At 40.9% G+C, this 13397-nt stretch overlaps 1 protein-coding gene across 6 annotated transcripts in view; it reads right to left on the reverse strand.

Annotated features, from left to right (window-relative positions):
* The window catches only part of COL19A1 (collagen type XIX alpha 1 chain), a 193897-nt gene that overhangs the window by 5462 nt on the left and 175038 nt on the right, over nt 1-13397 (reverse strand). For 5 of the 6 annotated variants that reach the window (XM_079970398.1, XM_079970399.1, XM_079970397.1 and 2 more), the window contains 9 exons: nt 13007-13060; nt 12312-12356; nt 8470-8514; nt 8312-8374; nt 7755-7790; nt 7579-7623; nt 5009-5179; nt 4515-4581; nt 2978-3106 (listed from right to left, as the gene is read on the reverse strand). In XM_079970398.1, the coding sequence (XP_079826524.1) occupies nt 2978-3106; nt 4515-4581; nt 5009-5179; nt 7579-7623; nt 7755-7790; nt 8312-8374; nt 8470-8514; nt 12312-12356; nt 13007-13060 (655 nt within the window). Of the gene's footprint in view, nt 1-1956; nt 2245-2977; nt 3107-4514; nt 4582-5008; nt 5180-7578; nt 7624-7754; nt 7791-8311; nt 8375-8469; nt 8515-12311; nt 12357-13006; nt 13061-13397 lie in introns of those variants that run through there. The other variant, XM_079970401.1, reaches the window with a different exon arrangement.

A 13397-nucleotide genomic window follows, 5' to 3' on the forward strand; every position in this document is an offset into this window, starting at 1 on the left:
GGCATATTTTGGTGGAACTAATACTGCTTTAGACATTTTCCTTAAGTATTTTTTATCTAGTTTTGACCCACTGACCCTTTGCAATCAGTACGACTTGAACTTTCCCAGAAGCAAAACCCCACAAAACATTCTCTTGCATACCCCGCAACCACAATAACTCCGTTTCTATGTTTATTGCTTTATTATAAAGGCAAAATAGTAACAGTGTATGGCACCATTTTAAATGGTTTTAATTCTGTTCATTGTCTAAATTGTTTCTCTATAACCAGGCCTGTGGCTGATTAAACATTATATGGCCTTTTAAATGTGTTCATGGGAGCAGGGCTATTGGTTTGGTTTTTCTGCTTTTACTTTTTATTACGCATTTTGCATTTTTATCTTGTGACCTTCGGATAAAGGGTGGTATGCAAATTTAATTAAATAATAATAATAACAATAATAATTAATTATAAGGAAATAGGCACTGAGGCCAAATCTTCCACATATGGCAGATAATTCCTTTTGCCACGAAAACCCTGTTCTCAGGTCTACGGGAACTGATAGTGGTTATGAAATGATGGAATTCTACACATGATCAAAGTTATTTTGTTACTGCTCCATATGAGGGGGGGGGGTAAACCCTAGTGAGCACAGGCTTAGATTAAGCCTGTTGGTGTTGTTTTTAGGGTGTTTCCATGTACATAAAAAGAACAAGAAAAGCTGCCTTTTACTGAGCAGTCTACACTAACTAGCAGACCCTCTCTAGGGTTACGGACAGAGGAAATTCCCAGCCCTACTTGAAGATGCCAGGAATTGAAGGTTGGGAGCTAGCACTGTGCTGCCCATACTACAAATGAGCACGCCCCTGGTTCTGGGTGCAGGTGTTTCTCCCCACCCAGTGTAACCTGATGTGTGTTCCAACAGTAGAAACCCAAGTCTGCATGTGAATAGTAACTACCATGAGATTTAAAGCAGCTCTCTCTTTTAGATCTAGAATATTCAGCATGCACACGTAGTATTTACATATTAAAAAATAAGGGGATAATTCAGACAAAGTTAAGCACATTTAACACTTTGATTTCTGGGCAAAGTATGAATATATGCTGTATATATTATCCTTTGAAGCCTAACCCTGCCTCTCTTAGGTTGGCAAGAAACAGAAATCTATAGAAGCATTTTGTCTGTTTAATACTTTATATGTCATGTTTTATTACTGGCTGTGGAAGGCTGGAGCAAACCAGGGCAGCAGGGGAGACAATCACAGCAGCTCTTTCTATGCACATATATTTGCTGTTGTGTTTTTATTAATCTCTCTTTTCCCCTCAGTGTAGATCAGACATCGAGTTTATGTATTGCATTGATCTGATTCGAGGAATAGTGCAGGAAACACAACACAACAGAGAGACTTGTAGCACCTTAAATACTATTTGTTTGTTGTGGTATACATTTTTTTTAATGGGCCAGAGACCACACCGTCAGATACACAAAGCTTCTTCCACAATAAAATTGTTAATCTTTAAGGCGCCTTTATGGGAGATTTATTAAGAATAGATTAGCCTTGGGTGTTCAAGGGAAAGATTTCTGAATGAATTATGAAATGGTAAAATATTTATTACATAGGTGCATCTTCTTCTAATAATATATAATGATTTGCGATTCAAAATGCATGGTTCCTTCTGATGTTTTAAAAATCATATTGCTCTTGGTGTGTCATATGTCATACAAGAGGGTATGTCATATACAAGCAGCAACCATATAATCTCCTTACAACTAAAGCGGTAAAAGCAGCTTTATCTCTCCCCACCACCACCACACTGCCCCACACATTTTCCCCCTGAAATGTAGTTCCCCAAGTCTTCACTTTGGCAAATACACCGACGTGAAGGAGTTTCACATTATAGCTTGGTTTGTTTCTCGGTTACATCTTAAAACAACCCACTGTGCGTGACCCTCATGAAAACAATCTTAGCAGAGACATTCAAGTCGACCATTTACAACAATTTGCATATTTAGATGATGAGCAAACCACTTGTGGTTAAAAACAAAATCTCTGGAAGTCCCCCTGTAAGGCTCTCCTCGATCCTTTCCTCCTGCTTCTTCTCATTCTGAGCCCATCACACTTTTCAACCTTCAGTCAAGGATTTGCTCTTATCAGCCTCTATAGCCTTTATTCTTCTCACAGGGTTTGCGTTTCCACATTTCTTCAGCTTTGCTTTCATGTTCTTCACTCCAGTCTGACTTGCTCTGACTCCAGAGCAGACCAAACTAACAAAAGATAATAATTAAGAACTACCTATATTCATATATGGTTCATTATTTACTATCCCGCCCCCGTTTTTATTTTTACAGCATGTGTTCTAATTATTCTTCCTGTAAATCTAAATTGGCAATATTGGGTGTGTGTCAAGGATACATACTGAGGAGGTCTGATTCACTGGCATCTGGATGAGGCTGAACAAATACAAATAAATCACAGATTTCCCCCACCCAGTTAATCAATGCACACTGTCTTTTACAATCTGACAAGGAATGTATGCTAGATATGTTGCAAATCTAATTATGAAAATGTGAATACAATTAGATTTGCAATAGGAAAGATTCATTGTAACGTTCAAGTTTTAGATTTCCCCCTTATACGTTAATTTTTCAAATTTTACAGATTGGAGCCACAGGACTACAGACTCTATAGCTCAAATAACTGATTTGTGAGATGATGCTCTCATTACTAGGTTTGGTCTGAGTACTGCAAGTTTAGGAAAGGTGTGAATCAGTATCCTAATGTTAAAAGTTATTACGATTATTATGCATTGATTAGAAGTTTTTAATATACAAAAACACACACCTACTACATGTTAATATATTGGTCTAGTCTGGAAAACAGTAGTATGGATTTAAAAGTTAATCATTAGGAAGCTAAATGTATATAGGTCCACCCAACTCTGAAGATATATATTTTTAAATAAAATACATAGAAAGGCATTTGTTTTGGAAGCCCTACCTGGAGGTCCAGGTTCCCCGGGTGGCCCAGGTAGCCCATCTTTTCCTGGAAGACCTGGTTTCCCATGAGTTTGGGAAGCAAGCATGGCAGCGGGCAATTTGAGCTGAGATACAAACTGAGCCATCCTCTCTTCAGTTATATATATAAAAAACCAAACAAAAAGCATGAATTACATTAGATGCCTGAGCACACTTAAAACAAGGGATCGCCATTCCATTCTACCAAATATTTTAAAAGTGGCTGTGCTTCAAATTATTACACATCCATCAACTTCAAAAGCAATACGGTATTCCAGTTTCCTGAACAACCAAACTGCTGGTGCTGTTCATACAGTTATGTACAATATATGCAGTGGGGTAAACAGCTGCTTCAGGAAATGAACCAGGAAAATGGTTAGGGAGTAGAGAACCAGGTTAGGGAGTAGAGAGCCAGGAAAATGGTTAGGGAGTAGAGTTTAAGCTCCCTACTTCCCCCAATACCAAAGGTTTGATCCAAGTTCGACACCTATGCAGATGCGTTTGTCATTTAAAAAAGGGGGGGGGGCGAGAGATCCCATCACAGAACTTCCACCATCTCCTGTCCTTGTGTCCTGACGCTGACTGAACCCTCTCCTTCCCCAACCCTGCATACCCCTGGGTACCCCCAGAAAAAAGCACTGGTTTAAGATTCTGGTGCTAACATTTAAAGCACTAGATTAGAATTAGCCAACATGGTGCCCTCTATGTTGGGCCATACCTGACCACTGGCCCTGTTGGTTAAGTTTTGGAGGCCACCATGTTAACTACCCCTGGATAAACTATATGGGGCTGTGCTATCTTCCTTTGCAGGGACAAATTAGCCATGAAGAAGAAGATCCATGATTAGAATCACGTTACGTTTAAAGACATTAACAACAGCCACAGAGTTGGGGCAGAAATTCAATTGGGTACAGTGGTGTTTGGGGAAGAGAGATTGTAATCTGCCCTTCTGTATTGTCTTCTTCACTGCTGCTGTTTGCCCCTGGAGGTAAAATACAATCATAGGGGTCTGGTCTACTAAGTGCCTTATGATGCTCTTTCATGCCCTTTGTTGTCTGACATTCATAGGAAGCTGCCTTCTACAGAGTCAGGCCAATGGTTCCTCTAGCTCAGTTATGTCCAGATTGACCAGCAATAGCTCTCTGGGGTTCCATTCAGGCAGGGATTTTCCCACAGCCCCACCTAGAGAGGCCATGGATTAAACTAGGGAGTTTCTGCATGCAAAGCAGATGTACCACCACCAAAGGCACGGCCTTTCCTCATTAAACTGCTAATTGAAACATTTACTCATTTAGGTGGAAATAATAACAATTATTTTGTAGCAATCTAAAGGCCATTAGTGTACACAGTGTGCGAATTAATCAGAATCTGTGCACTTAAACTACTTGTATAAGTGCAAGTGAATTCTCTCCCCCCTTCGAATGCTATGTACAATGGGTACATAAATCACAGATGAAAGCAAATATTACCACTGTAGTCATTTTCTTCACATCATGCTTTCTGATACGTCATTTCCTCACCTTCAAAAACTCTAAGGACCTCTTGTCTGATATATTTTTTCATTTCTTCAAACGAAACTGAGTCAGCCTGGCAAATACATGGAAAGAAAAGTAAGGATAGGTGTTGTCCAATCAAAATAAGGCAAACAGAATTTTGAATTTTGTTTTTCAGTGTCCATTAAGAGCTTTGGAACAGTACAGGCAGTGGGAGGTTCTGTTCCTCGTTCCATTTTGCATGGGGGTCCCATTCCTGGCCCCTGTGAGCAGCAGCGGAGCACGCATAAGAGAGCCCTGCTCCCTTCCACCCTTCTTCTTCCCTCTTCCGGGTCCAAAAGGACCTGCGCATCAGTGATTGTGTGTCAATTGGATGTGCCTAAAATGGTCGTATAGTCGTAGCCTATACAAACATTTGTAAACATTATAATTTAACGGAGAATATTGCAACAACTATAAAATTAGCTGAATTTACTTGGGCTTAGAAACATGTGATTCTCTTCAAGAGCCAATTACCTTACCGGTAAGCCTGGGACACCTGGTGAACCTGGAGGGCCCTTATGCCCTGGCGATCCGGGATTCCCTTTGTTCCCTGAGGGGCCCATGGGCCCTACAGACCCTTTCTCTCCTGGAAGGCCTGGCTTTCCTCTTTCGCCCTGCAGGCCTCTGTCTCCGGGTATGCCTTGATCCCCCTGTGCAAAACAGAGACAACGCTTTGTCACCTTTGTCTATGTGACCCTTTCTTGTCTTGACTGCCGAGTTAAGAGCGCTGAAAACTATCACATTCAACTGCAACATGATATGCAAAGAAAACCCTCAAAGATCCTTATAGCAGGCTGTGATACTTTACATGAAAAAGCAAATGCCAATACTATTTCCACTCTTGCTGTAACATTTGAGCTCTGTAAAAATAAAAATGAATGCATGTAGGAAGTTAAAGTAGATAATTCAGAGATGATCATAGGCAAGTGTTGGTTTTCAAAACCAGAACGGTCTTTTGAGGAAGACAAGAAAAAAAGGAATGGCTTCCGCAGTGCCACGCCTAATCAAAAACCTCCCTGCAGTGATGCCCAGTAAGCTAATGGGAAATCTAATAGTGAGCAAAATATGATAATAGCATGAGAAAGACTTGAAATGAGGTGCATAGAAGTATACACATGTTTCAAGAATCTTACTGTGGCACGCAGTACAGGACATAAATCTCGAAATGTTAGACAGTTACTTATGGGTGGCCTTTTTCGTTCCATAAAAACTGTCCATGGAACAATGGGTTGTGGCCAATGCTATATGTCTGATCACCCACCCAAAATGAAAAAGGGAAATAAAAGTGAAAAGGAAACAGAAGAGCAAATGAAATTTAATAATGAGAAACTGGGATGAAGGGAGACCATGAAAATACAGGGATGGGGAAACCTGTGGCCCACCAGATATTGGTAGCCTGCAGCTGATCTCATCCCTGACCACTGGCCATGCTGAGTGGGGTGGATGGTTGGTAGTTGGAGCCCATATCATCTGGAGAGCTATAGGTCTCCCAACTCTGATGTAAAGAATATATATGGAACAAACTACAGTGGTACCTCGGGTTACATATGCTTCAGGTTACATACACTTCAGGTTACAGACTCCGCTAACCCAGAAATAGTACCTCGGGTTAAGAACTTTGCTTCAGGATGAGAACAGAAATCGTGCTTTGGCGGCACGGCAGCAGCAGGAGGCCCCATTAGCTAAAGTGTTGCTTCAGGTTAAGAACAGTTTCAGGTTAAGAACAGACTTCTGGAACGAATTAAGTACTTAACCTGAGGTACCACTGTAATAAGGAAACATGCGGTATGGACATTCCCATAATGTACAGGGGTTCAGGTTTGAAAAAATAACATCTTATTCAGGGGTTATGTACAGCCTTGGTGATAAAGGATTAGGTTATTTAGTTCCCGTGGGGGCAAATGATTAACAATGGTTAATCATGGTTAGTAATGGTTTTCATATCTGTATCTGCTTGTTCATTTTCTTTGGTTGTAAAGAACTGCATCCTAAAAATGAACTGCTAGTCTGCTATAAGGGTTAATCTAAAGCTTTGTGAATACAGTGGTACCTCGGGTTATGTACTTAATTCGTTCCAGAGGTCTGTTCTTAACCTCAAACTGTTCTTAACCTGAAGCACCACTTTATCTAATGGGGCCTCCTGCTGCTGCCACGCCGCCGGAGCCCAATTTCTGTTCTTATCCTGAAGCAAAGTTCTTAACCTGAAGCACTATTTCTGGGTTAACAGAGTGTGTAACCTGAAGCATATGTAACCTGAAGCATATGTAACCCGAGGTACCACTGTATACTTTTGGACATTTACCGTGCAATCATATGCATGCCTATTCTGAAGTACGGTAAGTCCCACTGAGTGCAGAATTGCAGCCGTAATGAAGGATTCCTATGAAGGCCACAAATGTTTCTTTCCTCTCCATAGTCTTCAACTGTGCATCGAAAGCACAAACTGTACAGCAAATATACATTAGAAGAACATAAAGTGGGGTGGGGAAAATAAGCAAGACAACTTGCCCCCTGAAAAGTGGTACTGAATTATGATTTCATAAAATGTTTGACTCATTTAAATTATGGTACATATTTTGCAACTAACTATGGACGTGGTGAGAAAAGGGCAGAGAGAAAATTAAGTATCACAGGCAAAGGTTGAAAACCTTTATGCCAATCAATTTGACCTCTAAATCAGTTTGATTTCCACTGGCTTAATCTTTGCTACTAACTATAATTGAGACTTCAGGTTCAAGGACTCCTATGACTTGTGATACAATTTTGGACTAATTGAATCTACAAGGTATTCATATTTAGAGTTTAAATAGTTATGACAGAATATTGAGTGGGAGCAAAACTAAAACCTTTGTAATCTAACCCTTCAAATTAATCAACGGTCCAAAATACTTACAAATTATTAACATTCAAAGAACCCACAGTATGATTCTAGATACTGCTAATGATTTGAGAGTAGAGGCTGTTAATATTTGAAATGCTGCACCACCCTGTTCTTGACAAAATTGATGATAATCAAATAACCAAACCTCTATGTAAAAATATAACTTACTCGTTCTCCTTTGGGACCTCTGTCACCAGGCTTACCCAATAAACCCTGGAAAAGGGAAGACAGTCTTAAGAATGCAAGGCTCTAGCTATGAGAGATACTGATATTCCACTGTGGCCCAAAGCAGAAGAATTACAATTTGCATAGAACCCAGATTGAACAAACCATGGCTTTCCTACCTGAGGGCCAGGTAATCCATCCTTTCCATTGATGCCCTAGGAAAAATAATAATGATCTTTCTATTACAAAATATATTTGGTCTCTTATAAGCTATACATATCTTGTATATGACTGGAATGTGAGTGAGAAGGGAGAGATAATGAGGGGGGAATGTGGTTGATTAAAACATCGGCAGAAGTTTGAATAAAGCAGGGATGAAGCAAAATGGCAGTTAAACAACGTCTTAGGTTAAACTATGGCATATTGAGGGCTCCACATTCTTTGTCTCTCACACATAAAGCAGTTGAGGAATGGAAGAGGGAGAAAAAGTTTGAGTACAGTGAGAAGGGAGAAACACTGAAAAGAAAAAAGTGGCTGTTTTAAACAATGGAAGAAGTTTGAATAACACGGGGATGGAGACACACTGAAAGGAAAATGGTGGTTTTGGAATACAACTCCCATCATACCTAGCTAGCAGGACCAATGGTCAGGAATGATGGGAACTGTAGTTCAAAAACAGCTGGAGACCCAAGTTTGGGAAATTCTGTACTAGCATGTAGTATGCTGAATTACTTACTGGTATTCCAGCTGGCCCTTCTGGTCCAGGAAAGCCAATATCTCCAACAGGGCCCCTTTCACCCTAAAGGTAACAAAAGAATAACACATTTCTGACAACTGAAGGAAACAAGCATGCCAGTGTACTGCAAGGAAGCACTCAAAGATACGTGCACTTACTGGTTCACCAGGGATCCCTGGTGGTCCTGGAGCACCATGCTTTCCCTGTGGAAATTAAGAAAAAAAATATTATTAAGAATATGAAAAGGAAGATTGGCCATTCACTGTGAATGCTCTTACCAGCTGAGGTGAATAAGATACCCAATATGCCAAGTTATATCTACCAACAACCATGGGAAACACGTGATAGATGTTTGGGCCAACCCTGTGAGTTCTGACAAAGCTCGAGACAGATGGCAAATACAGCCTCCCACCCTGAAAGCATCTACTTGGGTCAAAGGAGAAAAATGAAGAATTCAGATCAGTGGTACTTAAGGAAAGGACTACATACTGACTGCAGGTGCTGGTGACATTTCACATCATAATGAAGCATTATGATGTCACTGGTCCTCTCAGGGACTTGAATGTCATTTTATTTTTGAGGAAGAGGGGGGGGGGAATGAGACACGAGAAAAAGTGTTGTGCTAATCCAAGAAGGAATAAAGAGAGAATAAGAACAAAAGAGCATTGAAGAAGAAAAGCAGAAGAGAAAGTGCTGTCCTGTGTGGGCAGGGAAAGGAGGAACCACCCAGGGCTCCAGGACTTGTGCTTAATATATCCAGCATATTGGATGTCTCATCACTCCGGCTGAGAACAGCTGCTACACTGTAAGATGGTTACTATTCCCTACTTTATACAGTGGTACCTCGGGTTACATACGCTTCAAGTTACATACGCTTTAGGTTACAGACTCCGCTAACCCAGAAATAGTACCTCGGGTTAAGAACTTTGCTTCAGGATGAGAACAGAAATCGTGCTCCGGCGGCGCGGTGGCAGCAGGAGGCCCCATTAGCTAAAGTGCTGCTTCAGGTTAAGAACAGTTTCAGGTTAAGAACGGACCTCCGGAACGACTTATGTTCTTAACTTGAGGTACCACTGTACTATCAAGAAAGAACTCCATGAAAGGTTAGTAATTCAGAGAGAAAACTAAGTAAGACCCTTTCTCCTTGACAGCTGTCAATGTATGGGGAGTTTACTCCAAAGGTGTTCAACAGCCTGAGAGGCCACAGAAGCAACAAGACGCAGATGTTGAAAGCAACCAGGTGATGATTTGAGCAGAGGAATTCTACAATAGAGAGATTTCCAAAACAATGCAGTTCTTAGAGAAAACAGAGAGAGAGAGAGGACATGCCAATTGGAGAAGTAAGTCTGGTCACATGCCAAAGGCAGAAGACACTGGAGTTAGTGAGGTGATCTGCATGGCGGAAGTCAACAAGGAACAAGACAGGGAGGTTGTCAAGTGCAAATGGGTAGCACCTATATTTGTATTAATGGGACTTGATTATTAAAAAGCATAACAAGGCTGATGTGAGCATCCTTGTCAGAATGCTTAACAATATTTCTACTATAGAGCAAGACATTGGACATATCCACTGGGAAACCCATAAGGAATGAACATTTGTGGTTAACCTAAGGGTCTGCTTCACTACTGATCTTTAATGTCTGAGGCAGTGTATAAATTTAATCTTAGCCAGAGTAGATAAATTACCTTATTTTTTCAGGATATTTAACTATTTTAGAGAGGTTGCCAAAATTAAACTATTTAGTATCTGTTGTTCTTCACTAGACAGTAAACTGAATGGGTTCACAAAAGCACTTAATGAAAATTGTATAAACTACTGGCTGCCTTTTTTAAAAAATCATGATACACTTTCATAATTAAAAAGCAATTCCTGAACTGCATGGGAGCTCTTCCAAGAGTAATAAGTTAATCTGCATAAAATTACTTCATTATCCTAAAGCTTCAATGGCTCTTTTTTCAACAGAGACTGCAGGATTTTTTTTGTTTCTTTGTTTAAATAACAAATCATGCATTTCTTTCCCATTGGAACATGAATACGCAAATCAAAACGTCAGTGAATTTACTTTTATCTACACTAAAGCTTTTTGAGGGTTTCTAAAAGAATTTCTAGAGGAGGGGTGGGGCACCTCAAGCCTGGGGGCCAAATGCAGCACCACTATTCAGTTCTTGGGACTCTCCCCCAGGCCACACACCTTACTCAAGTGCTTTTGCCTGACTCGGCACTCTCTGCAAGATATTTTGCCTGTCTGGAATGTGTCCTTGACTGGATTCAGGATATAGAGATGGTGTCAGTGTAGAAACCTCTGGTTTTTATATGTCTAGAATGCAGCCTATAAACATAAGTAATATATTGCTGCACCCACTTTAGCCCATGACCCTGGCTACCACTGGCAAGTGGCCCCTGAATATTTGCCCCTAAGGGAATGCAGCCCTTGGTTCCCTACCCCAGTTCTAGAGACTTAGGTTGCAACTATACATTGTAGCCACTGTGCGGCCACTGCTAAATCCACAGCTCTGCGTCTTATGCTTCTCGCTTCTCCAAAACATCTCCTATGGTAATTGTACAGTGGTACCTCGGGTTAAGTACTTAATTCGTTCTGGAGGTCCGTACTTAACCTGAAACTGTTCTTAACCTGAAGCACCACTTTAGCTAATGGGGCCTCCTGCTGCTGCCGCGCAGCCGGAGAACGATTTCTGTTTTCATCCTGAAGCAAAGTTCTTAACCTGAAGCACTATTTTTGGGTTAGCAGAGTCTGTAACCTGAAGTGTATGTAACCTGAAGCGTATGTAACCCGAGGTACCACTGTATCAGTTATTTGACCCTCCACTTCGCTGGCAGCTGCTTGCAGTGTCAGAGAAACTTGCAACACTATGACCTCGCATCTGCACATTTTCGCCTTACGAAATGTCGGGGAGGATGCCATTTTACAAAATCTAAAAACAAACAAGCCACCGCTACCACACCAACTCTCAGTTTACATTACCTTTCAAAACTGGACAGGGCCTGGCTTCTAAGAAAGAATTAGCCCATACCCTAAAATGGATTTCTCTCAAATTCTAATATTTTCAGAAGCAGCTTATATCGTGTTTTTTTCAATTGCTGGTTTATGAAGGTCACCCCTGGGACAAATATAATTAAGCACAAAACTGGGTGTGTTACCACCCAGCTGCCAGTGATCTGCTCCCCTACACTGGTATGACTTGTGACATAGAGAAGGGCTGAGGTTTAATTGATGTGAGAATGAAAAGTGGTGATGGGTGCAGGTGATGGAGGCAGGGACTTGAGGAACAATGGCAGAGAGGAGTAACAAAGAAAGAAGGGCTCTTAGGAAGGAAATGGATCAAGGGAAAGAAGGATAAAGGTCACAGAATGTTAATATCCTAAAGTGCCTAATTATATGCTATACACAGATACATGTAATGAAAGGCTGATGGTTGCTTTGGAGCTTTGAGAGTGGGATTTGAAGTGGAAGTGTTGGGTGATCACAATGCTTAACGCTTTCTCCATTTACTGTATCTTTTCACCAAATTTTCCAGCACACCACTCTCTCCCCACCAGGATTCCAAACACACATGGAGCTTTACAGTGAGGAAGGGGGAGTGACTTGGGGAGCAAATGTTAGTGGAAAAGCAGTTGCACTCTATTTGTTGAGGTGAAATGCCATAAAGTGGCCTTAAGAATTTGGCTTGTTTGCAAATCATTAATCATAATTCCTGATTCACATGTAACTGGGAGGCACGGTCAATTGTGGCCTTGTTTCACCACTTGTGCAAAAAGAAAAGCAAAGTGTAAGCACCGGGACTGTGTGTGCGTGCACACAGTTTGTGCATATCCTGGCTTATTAAACATGCAAATGCAGTCATTATTTCCCCAACAATGGAGGCCTCTGTTTGCGCCAATTCATACATGCCACTTTCTAGCAAACTTTACCACCTATTCCATGTACAATTAACGTTATTTCTCTCAATATTAAGACAGCATCTTTAGGACTATACTTACAGGTACTCCTGGAACTCCTGGAGGACCTGCTGGTCCGCGATCTCCCTAAGAAATTAAAAATTAAAATAAAATAATGATCTGATTTCAAGGCCATATACTTGATCAGGTGCATGAGAGACTATGGGAGGCAAGAAGGCATAATGAGTTTCAAGAGTACTAGGCCAAATAATCCCAGTAAATACTCACCCAGTTTGCATGTAACACAAAGCCAAACCACAGCTTAGCATGAACACGTGAACATGTGGATTCCCAGAGAGGAGACTGTGGTCACTGTACTGTCATCTCACTTTGGCCATCCTGCTGCCAATTAATCTATGCAGGGTTAAGCCATGGGTTGGCTTCATTTGTCATCCAAAAACAGACTTGTAGTTGACTTGCTCCAGAGTCCAGATAAACCATAAGCTGATTGTTTGGCTTAGAATTACATATGAACTGAGACAGATTGTAGCCTCTGATTTCCCCCCATGGAAATACAAACGAAACACACACGCAAACCATAATCTAAAGCTCAAGGATGTTATGCTTTTTGTGTCTGGAGACTATTAAATTTGATTTAATTAAAACAAAAGCTCAAGGACACCTAGCTCTGTGACCTTTACTTACCCTTTCTTCTCAACAGCGATCAGTGTCAATCACAAATGCATGAAAACACATAGTGAAAAGAAACAGGTCAGGTTTAATTATTGAAATCCTACCTTTTCTCCAGGAAGTCCCTCTAATCCTGGCAGTCCCATTGGACCCGGTTCTCCCTTGTAAAGAAGAAGATTATTGCTGAAAAGTTCTACATCCTCAGTAAATAAAGTTAAGCATCCAATTTCAGAGTATTTCACAAGCTGCTAACCACGCTGTTTACTTGGAGGTGGCAATTTTTACCCTATTGAGTGTTCTAATGACTTGAGAATAAAAATTGCTCCCTGATTCGGATTGTGCTTATTTTCTGAATAAACATTTCAGTTTTGATTAAAAGTCCTAGTCAGGGATGGATGAATCATTTGATGAGTGTGCTTCATCAAGGTCAGCTCTTAAACCCGATTTCGATCCAATGACAGAAAGCTACTTCTCACAGAGGCTGCAAATCAGTGTCTG

Source organism: Podarcis cretensis (genome assembly GCF_951804945.1).
Source record: "Podarcis cretensis genome assembly, chromosome: 3".
In the NCBI taxonomy this organism is placed as follows: domain Eukaryota; kingdom Metazoa; phylum Chordata; class Lepidosauria; order Squamata; family Lacertidae; genus Podarcis; species Podarcis cretensis.